At 40.8% G+C, this 19,978-nt stretch overlaps 2 protein-coding genes across 16 annotated transcripts in view; one reads left to right on the forward strand and one right to left on the reverse strand.

The window, feature by feature from the left end:
* Positions 1-1,991, reverse strand: part of Znf146 (zinc finger protein 146) — a 21,010-nt gene extending 19,019 nt beyond the window's left edge. For 9 of the 11 annotated variants that reach the window (XM_076837730.2, XM_076837729.2, XM_076837728.2 and 6 more), the window contains exon 1: positions 1,522-1,991. The gene's annotated coding sequence lies outside the window, so the exon portion shown is untranslated. The remainder of the gene's footprint in view (positions 1-1,521) is intronic. The other 2 variants (XM_076837734.2, XM_076837733.2) reach the window with 1 other exon arrangement.
* Positions 1,939-16,905, forward strand: Znf565 (zinc finger protein 565). 5 transcript variants are annotated; one of them, XM_076837714.2, is made up of 5 exons: positions 1,939-2,086; positions 8,237-8,306; positions 12,270-12,396; positions 13,073-13,168; positions 15,079-16,905. In XM_076837714.2, the coding sequence occupies exons 2-5, from the start codon at positions 8,298-8,300 to the stop codon at positions 16,344-16,346; spliced, it is 1,500 nt and encodes a 499-aa protein (XP_076693829.2). In that variant the 5' UTR covers positions 1,939-2,086; positions 8,237-8,297; the 3' UTR covers positions 16,347-16,905. The 5 variants fall into 5 exon arrangements, with proteins under 5 accessions (XP_076693829.2, XP_076693825.2, XP_076693828.2 ...); XM_076837710.2 differs by lacking the exon at positions 12,270-12,396 and adding an exon at positions 12,419-12,691; XM_076837713.2 differs by lacking the exon at positions 1,939-2,086 and having other exon boundaries at positions 8,149-8,306.
* The last annotated feature ends 3,073 nt before the right edge of the window (positions 16,906-19,978 follow it).

Genomic DNA, 19,978 nt, shown 5'->3' on the forward strand with positions numbered 1-19,978 from the left:
CGGTCCTTCATAGGCTGTACTCATACCAATACCATTTTAGTTTCTTTCTTCCTCCCCCCACTTTTTTTTTTTTTTTTTAATTGGTGTTATTTTCCCTTTTTTGCAGTCCTGGGGCTGGAACCCAGGGATTCAGGCAAGTGCCCTGACACTGAGCCACAAAACCAGCCTTGAAACTGTTTAAAGTGCTAGGGCTGAAACCCACCTCCCACACCTTCAGATTTTCAGTGGCCTATTGTTGCTTGTCTGTTTTTCCAAATGAAGTATAAAATCAGCTTAACGCAGTTGAACAAGCCTGTCAATACTTTCGTTAGTATTACAGGACATTAATAAACTTACTGTATGGTGCTGGGGACTGAATGCAGAGGGCTTTGCACATGCTAGGCATACACTCTACCACGGGGCCTAGGCCTCCACACTACTTTAGGTAACGTGGTATTTCTATTTTGTTCACATCTTACGTAACACCCCTTAGTAGCATTTTTAAATTATTTTCTAATAATTTGAACATTTCTTTTATTTTTTAGTGTTTTAATTTGTTGCTATTATAAAATAGTAATGTTCTTCAATTATATCTCTAGTCTATTCGTTGGGAAATCTTAATTTGGTACCAAATTATTAACTAGCATCATATAAAGTTACACGAAAGACAATTGCGGATGAAGTCTATTAAAAACATCTTAAGGGATGAGATCTAATCCCCTAAGAGCGCTAGCGCTAGCCTAGCGTGAACAGACCCTGGGTTTCACCACCAGCACCGCAAAAAGTAATAATAATAAATACCAGCCAGAAGTTGTTTTAATTCATTATGGCACAAAATTTATACATCGTACGAGCATCTCAACTACTAAGTTTTCTTCAAAGAGGATAACTGTACTTTATCTACAACCTCTGACTTCCTATTGCTGAACTTTTTGCCCACTTCTACGCAAATTGAAACGATAGTCTAGGAATTTGCCTAGTAGCCCCATTAAAATACCCTAAAGATGAGGGGATTTGAAAGTCTGAAGCCAGAACCCCGTAACAACGATAAAAGATTATTTTGTAATATTGTCTTAAAAATATTTAGTAAGTCGGGGTACTTTCCAATCGAAAATAAATGCTTTATATAAAAATCGTTCTAAAATTATTCACTAACACCCCCCCCCCACCTTCAAGCAAAATAGGTGTTCCAGGAAGATGGCAACGTTATCGTCATCAGCACTTTCGACACGGGAAGTCGGCTTAGACGTTACACCTCAATGCTGGTCTCCACATGTACTCCTCAGGCGCAATCACACACAATTCTGCACCAGTTCCACATTCACTCAACGATTCCAAACAACGGGACAAACTTTGCGGTCAAACTCAGGGTCACACACGCTCGAACCCTCCTCAGAGGGCCCCATCTCCGCTCACACGTAGGCCAGAAGCTCTTAAACCCACTCCCCAATCCCGCGCCGCGGCCCTAACGATTGGGAATCCTACCCTTCAACCTCCCCAGCCCGACCGACCCAAAACACCCAAATCCCACTTCCTACTTACGCGCCACGTGGACTAAGAGACCGTCCTGACCCACGGACAAAGACCAAAATGTCCACTCGGTGGGCCGCGCCTGCGCACTCCGAGAGAGAGCGAGCACTCCCAGAAGTCTTCGCGACTCCGCCCGGAGTATGCGCAAACCAGGCCCAGGCTGTGTAATTACCTTGTATTACCAGCAACGCCGCTTTTCCGGCCTTGGACTACATTTCCCTTAAGGCATTGCTGGTCGATTCTCTATCTTTCTGTCCCCACCCCCCGACACAACCTTGACAGCGTCCTCCTGTGAATTTGGGGTTCTTGTGGTGAGTGGTCCTTTGTTGGGCTCAGATGAACTCAAACCTGCTGGGATGTCTGGAGTGAAGACTTCCTCCTTAATGCCTCCCCAGTGCAGTCTCAAAACGGGCCAAGCCAAGACTCAGAAGTGAGAAGACTCCATCTTGTCCCTGGCTGGTGTGGCGCTGGACCACGTTTCCCAGAGACCACAGCGGCCCAACGTTACGTCTTTCTTGACGTCGTGACGAGATCGTTAGCTCCATAAGGACCCGGACGCGACCAGAGGAGGCAGAAGGTGAGGGGTCTGGTAGTCCGGGGCGGGGACGGGGCGTGTCCGGAGCCTTGGGTCTGTGCGCGAAGGCGGGAGCAGACCGAGAATGCGCGATTCTGATTGTGTCTTTGTGATTAGGTGACTGGGTGTGGCTGCCTCTGAGTTTGCGATTGTCATCGCCTGTCTCTAAGGTGTATGTCTGGTTGTTTTTATATATCCATGTGTGATATTGCGTGTTGTGGTGCCGAATCCTTATAACTGTGGGGGTGATAATATGTGCGTCCCTGTTGCGTGTATGTGCGTGTCTGCCTTGTTCCTGGATGCTTGTGACTGACCGGTGAGGGTATCGGACTGTATGACACTGTGACCGTATGTGGTAAACTGTATAATTGTCGTATACCGGTGACTTGGGTGACACTGTGTGTGTATATCCCTGTTGTGTTCCTTAAAGGGGGTGTGTGACGGAGATAAATGGTGACTACTGTGTATGAGAGTACGGAGTGCCTTTGCTAGTGTGTGACTGAATGTCTTCAGAGTGAATGTTCAATTATGACTGGGTGATGTAGAATGTCATTGTTTGTGTGTGTCCCCCTGGAGTAGTTGTGTGATTTTGACTGTATAGGGTATTTTGGGGTGATGGTGTGAAGAGCTTATGACTATAAGGGAATAACTGTGTCACAGTTGTGAGTAGATTGCCTGGCTCTGTGTGTCCTCTTTGTGTATGATTGTGACTGTATAAAGGTGTGTAGGTGGTTGTCTTAAGAATCAATGTATGCCCAGGCATGGTGGTGCACATGCAATCCCAGCGGCTCCGGTGGCTGAGTTAGGAGGATCACTTCAAATCCAGCCTCAGCAACAGCGAGACACCAAGCAACTCAGTGAAACCTTGTCTCTAAATAAAATACAAAAATAGGGCTGGGGATGTGGCTCAGTTGTCCAGTCAATCCCTGGGACCCCCCCCTCCACACACACACACAAAATGAATGTATGGCTGGTTGTGGCACAGGACTGTAATCCCAGTCACTGCAGAGGCTGAGGCAGGAGGATCACAAGTTTAAAGCCAGCCTCAGCAATTTAGCGAGACCCTTTTTGCAAATAAAATGATTAAGTGCCCCTGGGTTCAATCCCTGGTACCAAAAAAAAAAAGTGAATGTGTGATGTATGGTTGGGTTGGTGGGACACACCTGTAATCTCAGTGGCTTGGGAGCCTAATGCAGGAGAATGGCAAATTCAATGGAAGCCTCAGCAACTAAGGGAGGCCCTAAGCAACGTAGGGAAAACTTGTCTCAAAAAAAGGGGGAGGTGGAGCTGAAGATACAGCTCAGTTATGATAAAGCAACTCTGGGTCCAGTCTCTGGTATTGCAAAACAGAAAAAGAGTAGATATGTGGTTATGCTCTGACCCCTTGCAGAACCTGTGAAATTAAAATATTCTGGCCCTGAAGCTAGGCACAGTAGCTCTTGCTTGTAATCCCAGACTCGGGATACTGAGACAGAAGAATGACAAATTCAAGGCAGCCTCAGCAACTAAGCAAGGCCCTAAGTGACTGAGACCCTGTCTCAAAATAAAAAAATAAAATAAAAAGGTCATAACTCTGTGGTAAAGCACCTCTGGGTTCAATCCCTACTACCAAAAAAAAAAAAAAATTGTGACCTGTAGAGGGCTCATTTTTATTTATTTATTTTTATTTTTATTTATTTTATTTTATTTATTTATTTATTTATTTATTTATTTATTTATTTATTTTGGTGCTGGGGATTGATCCCAGGGCCTTGTGCATGTGAGGCAAGCACTCTACCAACTGAGCTATATCCCCAGCCCAGAACTCACCTTTTACATGACATTGGAATTGGTCTTCTTTGATCTTCTTCTCCAGTGTGGTAGGATGATCCTTCAAAATGGAAAAGAGTTAAGATTCCTTTTCTCTTTTAAAAAATATTTATTTTTTAGGTGTAGATGGACACAACACAATGCCTTTATTTTTATGTGGTGCAGAGGATCAAACCTGGGTCCTGCCCGTGCTAGGTGAGCGCTCTACCGCTGAGCCACAATCCCAGCCCCAAGATTCCTTTTTTTAACTCTTTTCCATTGTGCTTAGAAAAGGGAAAAAAATGTTATCAAATGTCTAAAAGCCAAGTTCAAAGTGTATCAGGTTTTATTCTTCTTTTCCTGAAACTCTTGTTTTTCAGAGCATATCTTTCTTTCCTTTTTCTGAAATTCTTGAACAGGACCACCCTCTCATACCCCACCACCTAAGTGGCAAATATTGGAAAGCAGTATTTGCCTAGGAGTAATTTATTTAGTGCCCTGAAGTGGACTTAAAGGCTTCCAGGCTTCCTGCATACCTAATATTTATTTATTTAAAAGTTTATATTTTGAATTAGTTTTAGGCTTAAATACCTACAAAAAGAGAATTCCCATATACTTTTTTTTTGGTGCTGGGGATTGAACCCATGGCTTTGTTCATGCCAGGCAAGCACTCTACCAACTCACCTATATCCCCAACCTGGAATTCACATGTACTCTTAAGCCAGCTTTTCCAAATGTTACCATTTTGTATAATTTCAGGGCCTATCTATCCATGTCTTTTTAATTTTTCTCTATTGAATTATTCCCATCAATATGAAACATGCTATAATTTCTACCATTTTCAAAAGAAACAATCATGTCAAATGCAAATTTGACATTTCTACATTTGGTATATAATAACTGTCTCAAGTGCTGAGGTCTAAAACACAACCCATAATTGGTCCAACCAAATCTACTCTTCCTACATCCTTCTTCATGTTAAAAAGTGAGAACCTCATATTTTGCTTTGCTCAAGCCATAAATCCTGGAATCTTCTTGTCTTCTTTGTTGTTTTTTCTTTTCTACCTAAAAATAAGCAAATCTGGTCATCTCTAACTTTTGAATCCAAACAGTTTCATCACCTCCCTAACTACCACACTAATTCAGCCCACCCTACCCCTTTCCTGGATTATTGTAGTTTTCTTCTCACTGGTCTCCTTGCTTGCCCCTCGTACCCTATGGCCCAATTTCCATGAATGACCTTTTAAAATGTGAAACAAATTATGCCATTCTTGGCTTTAAAAGTTTCAGTGGCTTCCTATCTTACCAAGATTAAAAACCAAAGTTCTAACAGTTGCCTACCAATCCTGTGTGACCAGATGAGCTTCTGGGCCTATTCCTCTTGGACACTTCTGCCTGACTACTCCTGACACCTTCCTCTTTATTGATCAAAAAAAGTCTACTCCTGCCTTGAGGATTTTGAAAATGTTGTTTTCCTGGGAATGCATATTTCATACCCCATTAATCTGCATTCCTTGCTCACTTCATGTGAACTGTATATATACATGTCACTTTCTCAGTAAAAAGCCTCAGACTACCCTCCATTCTTCCAAAACTCCCTATCCCCTTGTTCTTTGTTTTTCTCCAGAGAAATTTTACCACCTGGCATCCAGATAGGAATATCAGTGTCAATATTTGTTGATTTTCTCTTTTTGAAATATTTTTTTAGTTGTCAATGGACCTTTATTTATTTATTTATTTATTTTTACTTACTGATATGTGGTGCTAAGAATCAAACCCAGTGCCTTGCACATGTTAGGCAAGCGCTCTGCCACTGAGCCACAACCCTAGCCCTATTTGATGATTTTCTTTCCCCATTAAATTGCAAGATTTATTATCTTTCTCATGCCTAAAACCATGCCAATTGAGATAGGAGCTCAATAAATAAGAAAAACTGGTTGTCTTGCCTTTCTTTGCCTCTCTATCAAATCAGGCCTCAAAGCCTGTTGATTTGCCAAGCACATGCCTGTAATCCCAGCGGCTCAGAAGGCTGAGGCAGGAGGATTGCAAGTTGAAAGCCAGCCTCATCAAATTTAGCAAGACCCTAAGCAACTCGGCGAGACTCTGTCTCCAAATAAAATACAAAAATTGGCTGGGGCTGGGGCTCAGTGGTTCAGCACCACCAGGTTCAATCCCTGGCGCGCGCGTGCGCACACACACACACACACACAAAAAAAAAAAAAAAAAAAGAAAGAAAAGAAAGAGAAAGAGAGAAAGAAAGAGAAAAAAGCCTGTTGATTTTACATCTTTTTTACACCTTGAATCCCTCCTTCTCCTTCCACTTCTTGTTTCTATTGCCATTGTCCTGGGTCAGACCCTCTTTGCTTGAAAAAGTACAAGCACCTCCCAGTTGTCTTTCGATTCACAATTATATTCCTTTCCAATGAAATAATGTGGCCATATTGATCCCTTTTTAGATTCTTCAGTTGCCTTCCATTTCATTAGTGAGTATAAACCTAACTTTTACATAAGCAAACCATATTGGTCATCTATGCCCCCTGAACACTGTAGAAACTGCTAGTTGCAGTGATGAAACTCATTGGTCCTTGCCCTGAAAGCTATTTCATTCATGTACCCTTGTTTGTCCTCAGTATCATCTCCAGGATTTTCTGCCTCTAGATTCTATAGCTAATTAAATTTAAATAAAAAGTTGAGTTACTCAGTCATACTGGCAACATTTCAAATTCTTGGTAACACTGTGGTTTGTGGCTACTCTATTTACTGATAATGAAAATTTCAGATATAAAAATTTCCACCATCACAGGAAGTTGTGTTGGAGAGTACTGGCCTTTCCCCAAACTACACATGTCATTCTGCATTATTTTTTGCTCTACAAACACACCTTGTACTTTTGGTCCACTGTTTTTACCACTTTACCTTACTAGGAACACAATGTTTTCAGTCCATTTTCTATTAAACTTCTGATTTTTTTAGACCCTGATTCATATCCTACATCTTACAAGAAATTTCCTTGGGCTGGGGTTGTGGCTCAATGGCAGAACACCTGCCGCGCACATGTGAGGCACTGGGTTCAATCCTCAGCACCAGGTGAAAATAAATAAACAAAATAATGATATTGTGACCACATATAACTAAAAAAATTTTTTTAAGTAGAAAAAGAAATTTTCCTTGATGCCCCCCTCCAACATACACACATTATAAGCAGCCCCAACCATGGGAAGTTTCTTGAACCCTTAAATCAGCCTTTTTTTTTCCTCTCTCTTTTTTTTTTTTTTTAAAGAGAGAGAGGAGAGAGGGAGAGAGAATTTTAATTTTTTTTTTTTTTTTTTTAGTTTTCGGCGGACACAACATCTTTGTTTGTATGTGGTGCTGAGGATCGAACCCAGGCCGCACGCATGCCAGGCGAGCGTGCTTCCGCTTGAGCCACATCCCCAGCCCCCCTAAATCAGCCTTAATACCTTCCTTAAAATACTAACTCTCATTACCTTACCATTCATAGGGCTCCAGACTCAGCTACTGCCTGTCCTCACAGAGAGTGAGGAAGTAATGTTCTATAGGAAAGCAGTAGAGAAGGCTTAGGGGAAATGAGTGCTGGGACAGAAGCTTCTAAAACTAGTTTCCACTGACTTCAGTACTTTGCGTGTGTAGGTAGTATGTAAGATCCCTGTATTGCTGCAGTTTTCTTGCTCCTTATCTGGTGGATCCAGCTAGGGGTGGAAACTTTGACAGAGCCTGTGATGAGTGATGTAGCCCCATTTTTACTTGGAAGGAGGAAGTAGAGTCATTAAGGCACCAAGAGGTTTTGCCTGTTGAGCCTAGAGAAGCTGGGAAGACCTTATTTAGGAATGTCTTGCATTCAAGGTTTATCTTACACTGATGTTTTATGATCCTAGTCTAATGGTGCTTTCCTCATCCCTTAGAGGGTAAAATGGGTGAGTCTGAGTTATGATCTTCATAACTTCTTGTTATGAAGATTTGGAGCAGGTGAAAACATTAGGTCCCATTCACAGCTTAGATTGGCATCAACTAGATGGGGACTATCTCAGCCACAGTCTCTCTTATGGATGTGCTCAGGTTCCATGGAGCACATCTGCCTGAAAACCATGTTGCTGTTTTGGGGTTTCCTAGTGTTTAAAGGGAATAAGTTTTATTAACTCTACAGCTCTTGATATTCTTCTCTGGTGGGAGCACAGAGCAGGGATGGTGGAAGTAAGATTTTTTTGTTTTTTTAAGTTGTTGATGAACCTTTATTTTATTCATTTATTTATATGTGGTACTGAGAAGCGAACCCAGTGCTTCACACATGTGAGGCAAGCTCTGTTTATCAGAGATTTACTCCTTCTCTTTCTGTTGTGCTTTTTCAAGACTCTGTAATTGTCCAGGAGAAGAGTCCAGATAAACCAAAGGTCAAACAATTCTAAAAGCCATGGCCCAGGTAAGTTCAAATTTGTTCTATCCTTGGGGTAATTTCTTCCCTCCAGATCACATGAACATTTGTGTTCTTTTTCCTGAAACATCTCTGTAACTTGCTCACAGTTCCTCCATCCCAGGGATAAGTGTAAGCGCAAAATGAGGGATTTCCACCATGCGACCAACGCATTGGTTTCATTAATGAGGTTCTTGGCATAAAAGTTAGCTAGCGAGATCAAATAAACACACAGACTCAGTTACCTTTTTCTATGACCAGGTCCGAGACAGCTCACCCTCTGAACTCATACCTCGAACCACCCAGTAGGGCAGCAGGGATTACTCAGGGCTAGCAGGAGAGAGAGAGAGAGAGCATGCCAGGGAGTGGCCTTTTATTGGGGAATAGAAATTCAGGAGAGAATTCCATCCAATGAAGGTTGAGGGGGGCAGCATTCCAAGGTCAGGGTCAGTGATTGGCCCCAGGATCAGTGGTCAAGTCACACCCCCACACAGACAGGCTCTCGCACCAGGAGAGAATCGGGAAAGCTCCAACAGGGTTTAGCCAGAGCGCCTCAGACCCAAACTGGGAGTTGCCCAGTCACTTGTGAGAACAGCTCCCCACAAGGGATGCAGACCTCAACAGATTCAGCGAAGCCATTTATTCATTTGAGTACTCAATCCCTCAGGCACCATAAGGACTCATTTTCGGGACACGAAAATGGCCGTTGGTTATAGTGGGAGTTTTAGTTTTATAGGGTACAATGAGGGTGATTTAATCATTGGAAACTGCAGGCGTGCTGATCAGACAGTCAGGGAATTAGTTGTGCAGGTTAAAATTTTAACTCCAGAAGGCAGTTGTAAAAAGTTTGAAACTTGTTACTGGGAAATGATAAGACTTTAGATCCCAAGGAGTGAATACTCAGATCCCCCCATTGCTTTTTTTCTTCCTCTGAGATTCCTAGAGTTTTGCTATTTACCATGCCTACATTAAGAATTAATTGGCAAGGACCTGGGGACATAGCTTAGTTGGTAGAGTGCTTGCTTCACATGCACAAGTCCTTGCAATTCCTGGCACCACAAAAAAAAATTAATTGGCAATGGGGGACGGTCAGGGTCCAGAGCCCAGTGTTCCCTATCCATTTTTCCTTCAGGGCCCATTGTTTTGGGGAAAGGATTTACTAGGAGAGGTTTAATGCTTGGCTAATTTCCCTCCCTCCTGCTTGTAGGAATATTATTTTTCATAACCCTTCAACAATCAATGGTGCTCTATTTCCCTTAGTGGCCTTCTCTTATCCAGCATCATTCACATATGGGTGTAATGCTCTCACCAGAGCACCAGTGGAGCAGAAATGTCTTCCTTGAGAGAAAGATGAAAGCCTCCTTTATGATACCATCATCCAGTAGGGCCAAAGATAATGAGTTTGATCTTTTCCATTGACGTGGGTGGCTTCCTTTCCTTCTTATATTTTAAATGTCACTTCATCTCAAAAAAAATCATAAACTTCAGGGTACACAGTCGTGCACTCCTGTAATCCCAAGGACTCAGGAGGCTGAGGCAAGGAGGATCACAAGTTCAAAGCCAGCCTCAGCTAAAGTGAAGTGCTAAGCAACTCAGCAAGACCTTGTCTATAATAAAATACAAAAAATTAGGGCTAGGGATGTGGCTCAGTGGGCAGATGCTCCTGAGTTCAATCCCTGGTAAACCATCTGCCCCCTGCAAATAAATCATAAATACTTCATACTCTCAAAGAATATATTCAGCTGGGCACAGTGGTGCATACCCAGTGGCTTGGGAGGCTGAGGCAGGGGGATTGCAAGTTCAAAGCCAGCCTCAGCAACTTAGAGATGCCCTATGCAACTTAGAGAGACTCTATCTCAAAATAAAAATAGCTGGTGATTACCTACCATGATTGAGGCCCTGGTTCCATCCCTAGTGGGGGGTGGGAATGGGGGTCCAACTATCTTTTATTCAGCCCGTCATTAAAGAGAATTACAAAAAAAAATAGAAATACTAGGGAGGATGTGGAGAAAAAGGAACCTACACACTGTTAACAGGAATGTAAATTTATTCAGCCACTGTGAAAAACAATATGGAAGTTCCTCAAAAAACTATGAACAGAACTACCATATGATCCAGATATGCCACACCTGGGTATATGCCCCAAGGAAATTGAGTCAGCATATAAAAGAGATACCTGCATACCCATGTTTATTGTGGCACTATTCATAATGGCCAAGATATTGGATCTGCCTAAAAGCCCATCAACAGGTAACTGAAATAATACATTGTATATATACACAATGGAGAATTATTTAGCCATAAAGAAAAATGAACCATGTTATATACAGGAAAAGGGATGGAACTGGAAGAAATCATGTTAAGCAGAATTAGCCAGACAAAGAAAGACATTATTGCATGTTTTCTCTCTTATGTGGAAACTCAAAAAAAAAATTTTTTTTACCTGAAAGTAGAAGAGGGACTCTCAATGAAGGGGATGGAAACCAGACAGGAGAGAGGGAAGGTCAAGAAAGGGCAGTAGGAAAGCAGACATATTGTAAAGTAAATATAATTTCCTAAAGTAATTTCACTTAGTAAAGTGTTTCTTTTAGTCCTTTTCTAAATACAGATAAAAGCACCTTTGAGATAAATCCAATATTTTTCTCTTTCCTCTGGAAATTTTACATAAAAATTACTGACATGTTGATAAATTCTAAATTGTAGAATAATAAAAACTATATTTTTATACCAAAATATGGGGATAATAGGGAGGGTGGATATGATCGAAGTACAATATATTCATGTATGGAAATCTGTCAATTTGTACAATTAATATGTACTAATAATTAAAATAAATAATTAAATTACAAAACTGTAAAACAGCCAGGTATGGTGGTGCACACCTATAATCCCACTGATTTGGGAGGCTGAGGCAGGAGGATCAGGAGTTCAAAGCCAGCCTCAGTAAAAAGCGAGACACCAAGCAACTCAGTGAGACCCTGTCTCTAAATAAAATACAAAATAGGGCTGGGAATGGGGCTCAGTGGTTTAATACCCCGAGTTCAACCCCTAGTACAAAAGAAGAAAAATTATAAAACAGTGCCACTAAATTTTTGGATTTTGACAATAGAGTTATTTTTTCATAAAGTGTATATTATTTTTGGTAACATGGAGCAGGTTTATTCTTTATTGTTTAAATAATAAATACATTTTAGCATTTTTTCTTTTCTTTTTTTAATTTGTATTTTTTTGCAGTGCTGGGGATTGAACCCAGGATCTTATACATGCAAAACAAGTACTCTACCACTGATCTTACCCCAGCCCTCTCACTTTTAATTTCTAATGTAATATTGCTAGATAACAAAAGTTCTTTGGAAATCCTCAATAACTTTTTTAATAGCTTTATTTTTATTTTATTTACTTATGTATCATTTTTATTTATTTTCTTGTACCAGGGATTGAACCCAGAGTACTTAACCACTGAGCCAGCCTTATTATTTTTTATTTAGAAATAGGATCTCACTAAGTTGTTTAGGACCTCCCTAAATTGCTGAGGCTGGCTTTGAACTTGCAGTCCTCTTGCCTCAGATTCCAGAGCCTCTGGGATCACAGTTGTGTGCCACTGTGCCTGACCTAAAGTTTAGGTATTAAAGTATTTTTATTAAGTATTATAATGTTTGATATGTGAGATATACCTCAAACCAGGGATAAAAGATGGAAGGAAAGTCAAAGGGTATAGTTCAGTGGTAGAATCCTTGCCTAGCATGTGTTAGGTCCTGGGTTTGATTCCAAGCACTGCAAACAATAAAAAGGAAGGAAGGAAGGGAGGGAGGGAGGGAGCAAGGGAGGGAGGAAGATAAAATACTCTAGAGCACCTCTGGGCACAAAAAAAAAAAAATTTTTTTTATCAAAGCATGTATTTTGAAGTTTTTCTTCTAAAAAGTGGGGGAAAGTCCTTTAATTTACTAGTAAGGCATGGGTTTATTGTTTCAGGGATTGGTGACATTCAGGGATGTGATCATAGAGTTCTCTCAGGAAGAATGGAAGTGCCTGGAACCTGCCCAGAGAGACTTGTACAGGGATGTGACTTTGGAGAACTTCAGTCATTTGGCCTCACTAGGTAAGGCTAACGTATCACACAGGGACAGACAGGAAACGAGGAACCCAGGAACTACAGCAGCGGGAATTGGCTGTTTCCACCTCTGGCCCAAAGAAGTAAAGAGAGCAAACTGTTCCACTGGAGACGATGAGAACTAGAACCACAGAGAAGGGCCCAGCCAGCAGCAACTGTAGCCTCCTCCAGAACTCCCAGGTCAAAGGAAAGAGGGAGAGAGCTAAGAAATATCCTGTATTCAGCCTTCTGCCCGCTGATCTGCTGATGCTTTTCATCTGTCAAGCCCATGGGAAATCACAGGGTAGGGAAGATACAGACCTTATAAGTAGGCTGTGTGGGGCACAGGGCCTGGCACAGAGAAGGGCTAGTATCAAGGAATGGATGGGTAGGGAAGGAGAGGGTTAATGGAGTACAATAACCATAGATATCTAGTCCAAATAATTCAGGACTAGCCTTCTGGAATTCCTAGTCTTCTTTATTGTGGATTTCTAGGGCAACTTACAAGTTTCTGACTGAATTTATGTCCCATTATTCCATATTTTGTGGAATTAAAAATGTGTCCACTATCCTGACAACCTTCACACCTTCCTCCTTACAATTTCCTCAATTCCATAGCAACAGATGCACTGGTTTTCAATTTTGGATCAGAATCATCAAGGCCTGTTTCTTTTTCTATAAACAGGTCTTTCCATTTCTAAACCTGATGTCATCTCCTTATTGGAGCAAGGGAAAGAGCCATGGATACTTGCAAATGATATGACAGGACCATGGTACCCAGGTGAGTAAGGGCTGATCTAGTGGGAAAGACCATGAGGATTACAGCCCAATGGGTGAGGCAACTGGTAACTGTAACTTGAGTCATTGTTAGAAAGTGCTCAAAGCCCTGCTGCAGAATAAAGGCCTGGGATACTAAGATGTGACATTGTCGACATTGTCGGCCTCAGCTGTTCTTTCTTCTCTCATTTGTCCCATTTCAAAAAGGAATTTGCCCTTTTCTTCCCTCGTGACTGCCTTTTTACCTGTACTTTAGGTCCTTTTTTCTACAAGTGTTTTTATGCCTTAGAAAAACTTGTTTTCTTAAAATTGCTTCTCGTTGCAGGACATAGTAGCACATGCCTATACTCCCAGCAATCAGGGAGGCTGAGGCAAGAGGATTTCAAATTTGAGAAAAGTCTGGGCAACATAATGAACCCCACCACCTCAAAAAAACAATTTAAAAAAACACAAACAATAAAATAAAGCTGCCTTATCTATTTAAAATGTCCATACCAGGCATGGTGGCACATGCCTGTAATCCCAGCAGCTTGGGAGGCTGAGGCAGGAGGACTGTGAATTTAAAGCCAACCTTAGCAACTTATCGAGGCACTTAGCAACTGATACTCTATCTCTAAATAAGATATAAAAAAAGGGCCTAGGTTGTGGCTCAGTGATTGAACACCCTTCGGTTCAATCCTCAGAACCTAAATAAATAAATAAATAGGGGCCTGGGATATAGCTCAGTTGGTTAGAGTGCTTGCCTTGCATGCACAGGCCCTGAGTTCAATCCCCAGCATCACAAAAATAAATAAATAATAAAATAAAATGTTCATGATAGGCAAATTCACAGAGTGATTTCCCAGGGCTAAAGAAAATAGAGAATGAGGAGTGACTGCTTAATAGGGCATGGGTTTTCTAATTGAGGTGATGAAATGTTCTCAGATTCAATAGTGGAATATGCTACAAACCACTGTTGTGCATTTCAAGAACATTTAAATGGGGGCCGGAGAAATAGCTCAATGGTAGAGTGCTTGCCATTGCATGCATAAGACCCTGAGTTCAATTCCCAGCACTGGAAAAAAATGTTTTGTTTTTGTTTTTTAAATATTTATTTTTAGTTGTAGTTGGCCATAATACCTTTATTTCACTTATTTATTTTTATGTGGTGCTAAGGATCGAACCCAGGGTCTCGCATGTGCTAAACGAGCACTCTACCACTGAGCTATAACTCCAGCCCTGGAAAAAAATGTTTTAATGGGAAAAATTTATGTTATGTGAATTTTACTTCAGTTAAAAATATAGATGCCAGCTATGGTGATGCACACCTGTAATCCCAGCAAATGAAGGGGCTGATGCAGGAGAATCACAAGTTCTAGGCCAGCCTCAGCAGTTTTTAAAAAGTACTTTTAAAAAAATGGATGTGGCTCAGTGGTAAAGCATCCCAGATTCAATTCCCAGTACCAATAAATAAGTAAATAGATAAATACATACATACACATGCACCCACCTTGGCCCTAGTCTGCAGATTTTAATTCATCTGGGGTGATACTTGAACATTTGTATTGTTAAAGGGCTTCCTGAATGAGTCTGATCCATATCAAAGTTGAGAACCCTGGTTTAATGTTTTCTTGCTCCCTTCTGGTACCATATGAGCTCTTATCATGTTTGTGCTTTCCTGTGCTTTTTAGAAATTGCTTAATAAGGGTTAGGGATGTGGCTCAATGGTAGACCACTTGCCTAGTATGTGCAGGGCCCCAAGTTCAATCCCCAGCACTGAAAAAAAAAAGAAAGAAATTGCTTAATAATTGAGAGACTTTTATAAAAACATTTACTTTTTACAATTATTATTTTCATTTTGTCTTCCTATTTTACTATAGAATTTTATTCCTATAGAAGAGAACAGTTTACATTTACTTTTCTCTTGTTTTTCAGACTTGAAGTCCAGGTATGAGGCATTTCCACAAAATGATATTTTTGAAATAAAGTCATTCAACTGGGAGGTAATGGAAAGCCTTAAATATTGCCATCTTCAGGGCTCCAGTTTTAAAGATGACTGGGAATGCAAAGGGCAGTTTGAGAGACAAGTAAATCAGGAGTGTTATTTCAAGCAAGTAGAAATTGCCTTTGAAAACATCCCCACTTTGGAGCATCACACATCTCTCACTCTACCTCAGCGCAGTAGGACCAGTAAGAAACTGATTGAATGCAATGAATGTGGGAAGGCATTTGGCCGAGGCTCACACCTTATTCAACATCAGAAAACTCATACTGGTGAAAAACCCTTTGAATGTAAGGAATGTGGGAAGGCCTTTAGTCGTGCTTCACACCTTGTTCAGCATCAGAGAATTCATACAGGTGAGAAACCTTATGACTGCAAGGAATGTGGGAAAGCCTTTGGTCGTACTTCAGAACTTATTCTACATCAGAGACTTCATACTGGTGTGAAACCCTATGAATGTAATGAGTGTGGGAAAACCTTTAGGCAACATTCACAACTTATTCTGCATCAAAGAACTCATACAGGTGAGAAACCCTATGTATGTAAAGACTGCGGGAAGGCTTTTATTCGTGGCTCACAACTAACTGTTCATCGGAGAATCCATACAGGTGCTAGACCCTATCAGTGTAAAGAATGTGGGAAGGCATTTAGACAGCATTCACAACTGACTGTACATCAGCGAATCCATACTGGGGAGAAACCCTATGAGTGTAAGGAATGTGGAAAGGGCTTTATCCATAGCTCAGAAGTTACTCGACATCAGAGAATCCATTCTGGGGAGAAACCCTATGAATGTAAGGAATGTGGGAAGGCCTTTAGACAGCACGCTCAGCTTACTCGGCATCAGAGAGTTCATACTGGTGACAGACCCTATGAATGTAAGGACTGCGGGAAGGCTTTTAGTCGTAGTTCATACCTTATTCAACATCAAAGAATTCATACAGGTGACAAGCCCTATGAATGTAAGGAATGTGGGAAGGCTTTTATCCGTGTTTCACAGCTGACTCACCATCAGCGAATTCACACTTGTGAAAAACCCTATGCATGCAGGGAATGTGGAATGGCTTTCATTCGTAGTTCACAACTTACTGAACACCAGAGAATTCATCCTGGCATCAAGCCTTATGAATGCAGAGAATGTGGACAGGCCTTTGTTCTTGGCTCACAGCTCATTGAACACTACCGAATTCATACTGGTTAGAGTGTTAAGGATATAGAAGAAATTTTGTGTGGAGTTCAAGTCAGAAAACTTTGATTTGTCACTTTCATTATGGAACATTAGAAAACTCAGAAGAAAATTCAATAAATGTGGAAATTCTTTTTGCCTCACTCACTGTTTATTAAGCATCAGATAACCTATGCTTAAAAAAGAAAAGAAAAAGTTAATATGAATGTAGAAAGGCCTTCTGTTACTACTCAAAAATCTGTTAAACTTCTGAGATTTCCAAATAGAAACTGATTAAATTAGAATATTTTGTAGCTGGGCACAGTGGAGCAAGCCTATAGTCTCAGCTACTCATAGGATAAAGCAGAAGGATCTCTTGAATCCAAAGGTTGGAAACCAACCTAGGCAACATAGCAAGACCACACCTCCAAAAATATATATATATATTTTGTGAACGTGCCTTTTGTCTTTTGTCATAGTATAGACCTTACTTGACATTGTTGTTATTCCACTGATTACTGATATTGTAGAATTGGATAAATTGTTCAATCTCTCTGTCCTTTATTTGTTAAAAAAAATTAAATGGTGATGATTATACGCGTATCTGATAGAGCTTTCATGGGGACTAAATCAGATATTTTGCATAAGGCCTTGTAAAGAATATCTTGTACATTTATGTGTTCAATAAATATTAGCTATTGTCATTAGTTTTTATTATCAGCCAGGCACAGTGGCACATGCCTGTAATCCCAGAGATGGAGGAGACTGAGAGAGGAGGATCACAAGTTCGTGACCGGCCTCAGCAACTTAGCATGTGAGGCCCTAAGCAACTTAGTGAGACCCTGTCTCAAAAAACAAAAAGGGTGGGCTGGGTTTATGGCTCGGTGATTAAGAGTGCTAGCCTAGCATGTGTGTGGCATTGGGTTTGATTCTCAGCACTGCATATAATAAATAAAGGTCCACTGACAATTAAAAAAATTTTTTTAATAAAGTAAAATAAAAAGGGTGGCACATGTCTATAATCCCAGCAGCTCAGGGGGCTGAGGCATGAGGAACATGAGGAACATGAGTTCAAAGCCAGCCTCAGCAATAACGAGGCACTAAGTAATTCAGGAAGACCCTGTCTCCAAGTGAAATACAAATGGGCTTGGGTTGTGGCTCAGTTGTTGAGTGCTCCTGAGTCCAATCCCCATACCAAAAAAAAAAAAAAAAAAAAATTACCGGTATTATTATTGAGTACACTAGAGGAGGGCTTATAAATTTATCAAAAGCATTTATAATCACTTGTTTAGATAATTAATTCTGCAAAAGAGTAACAAAGTCATAATTGTCACAAGAAGGCCTTCATTCAAAAGGTTAGAAAGTCAGAATAGCCAGGCAGGGTGGCTCACCTTTGTAAATCCAAGGACTACAAAGGCTGAGGCAGGAGTATGCAAATTCAAAGCCAGCCTGGGTAATTGAGCAAGGCCTTGTCTCAGAAAGGGCTGCAGGTGTAGCTAAATGGTAGAGTACTTACCTGGCATGTGCCATGCCCTGGGTTCAATCCTAACACTGCAAAATAAATTAATAAATTTTTAAAAAATAGAAAAAAATAATGGACTTCATATAAAGGTTGTTTATTTAATAATGTAATAAGAGACTATTTACAAGTGTGATCTAGGAAAAATAATGACTAGTCAGGGGATGAAGTCTTTTAAAATACTAAAAATACTAAGTGTGCAGGCCCGGGTTGTGGCTCAGTGGTAGAGCACTTGCCTAACATGCATGAGGCACTGGATTTGAGCCCCAGCACCATATAAAAATAAATAAATAAAAATACTAAGTGTGAATATTTTAATTATTTGATAATATATTTGAATCCAATCTCTCAAGAGATTAATTTTTACAATATAAATTGGTTCAAGAAGATGTGGAATGCCTGAATAAATAAGTAATTCTAGTACTGATGGGGGCTGACAGATGGGAGGTTAAGGGAATAATTCTATAAAATGGGCCCACTGTGCGGACCCCCACATGTACATGCTCTTTTCCAAGAAGCAATTTTCTTGCAGCCCTGCCTGGCTTAAAGGGACAGGATGTGTCACATTCGTCAGCAAACTACCTGTTACCTGCAGGAGAAATTCAGGCCTGAAATAATGTCAAGAGGAACCCCCCCCCCAAAAAAAAAAGAGGAACCCAAGTTACCCTGAAGTGGGGAGACTTTTGTGACTCTTTTCACAGACTCTATCTGGAAACTCAGGAAGATAAGGATAATCCCTCCTAACCATAAAATCTGTTAAGAATTACAGTTAAGTATCCAAATAGAACCAGTCAGCATGGGCCAAGGTAACCTTGAGTTGTCATGGCAGTCGGCACTTGAAAGTCTGATGTCATCCTGCTGTCAGAAGTCTAGAGGTGGACCTGGGCAGGACTCTGGAAACTTAGCTCTGAGATCCCCAATAAAACTGGACTACAGGTGAGGCACACTGTCCCTCTCCTCTCTGAGAGGACCCATTCTCACTCTCTCTTGTGAATGTCCCCTCTTCCTTTTCCTATCCTTTCAATAAACTCATGCCTGTTACTGATCCGGAAACCCAGGGAGATAAGGATAATTCCTCCTACTCATAAAATCTAAGAATTTATGGTTAAGAATCCAATTAGAACCAGTCAGCATGGGCCAAGGTGACCTAGAGTTGTGATGGCAGTGGGGAAAAAGTCTGCTCACAGTAACACATGTTCAAGGATAGTCCCAGCAGCTTAGCAAAATCCTCAGTAATTCAGTGAAACCCTGTCTCAAAATAAAAAAATAGAAAAAGACTGGGGGATGTAGCTTAGTGGTAAAGTGGTAAAGTGTCCCTGGGTTCATTCCCTAGAACCAAAAGAAATCTTCAAGGAACAGATAATCCCTAAGGAAAACGTCCCAATTCATTTTCAAAGCTAAATAAAGTTCCAACTAAGCAGGGGAGGATAATGGAATATCCTACACGTTAGTAACTCAATTTTAATTCTAGAGCTACATCTTAACCCAAAACCAAAACTTATAAACTGCCAAGAAAAAGAAACTGAAGATACCCTGTTCCCATAATACCCCCTCCTCCAAGGTCCCTAAATATAAAATTCTGTTATCACCCAGCCACCTGCACTCAAGATCAATTCTAGATTGCTGCACTCAAGGCCATTTCCAGCTTGCTCTTGTTCCTTGTTAAAAAAAAAAAAAAAAAAAAAAAAGAGAGAAAGAAAAAAAAAAGCTACAAAAACCCTATTCACATAACTCTGGCTGCTGCACCACTGTACTGGGCAGCTTGGCAGGCTTCTCCTGTCAATAAATTTGCTTTCTGCACATAAGACTCTGTCTTGAGAGATTTCTTAGAGCATTCTATTCTAACGGGGGACAACTTCATATCCTACAGTTCCCAAAAAGCAATTATAGATCACTGTCATTTGTGAAAATAAATAAAATTTCTGTTTATCTAATCCCATACTCTATTAAAAATAAGGAGCTAGAGCCTGGCATGGTGGTGCATCCTATAATCCCAGTGGCTCGGGAGGCTGAGGCAAGAGGATCATGAGTAAAAGCCACCCTCAGCAATTTAGCAAGGTCCTAAGCAACTCAGCGAGAGCCTGTCTCTAAATAAAATACATCAAAGGGCTGGGATGTGGCTGAGTTCAATCCCCAGTACTAAGGGAAA

The sequence above is a fragment of the Callospermophilus lateralis genome, chromosome 18 (assembly GCF_048772815.1).
Source record: "Callospermophilus lateralis isolate mCalLat2 chromosome 18, mCalLat2.hap1, whole genome shotgun sequence".
Classification (NCBI taxonomy): Eukaryota; Metazoa; Chordata; class Mammalia; order Rodentia; family Sciuridae; genus Callospermophilus; species Callospermophilus lateralis.

Bases quoted from the DNA above. Each gene is read 5' to 3' on its own strand.
- Znf565 (XM_076837710.2), top strand. From the start codon at position 12,523: ATGAGAACTAGAACCACAGAGAAGGGCCCAGCCAGCAGCAACTGTAGC. The intron at 12,692-13,072 runs GTAGGGAAGATA...TTCTATAAACAG, and splicing joins AGCCCATGGGAAATCACAGG to GTCTTTCCATTTCTAAACCT. The intron at 13,169-15,078 runs GTGAGTAAGGGC...CTTGTTTTTCAG, and splicing joins GACAGGACCATGGTACCCAG to ACTTGAAGTCCAGGTATGAG.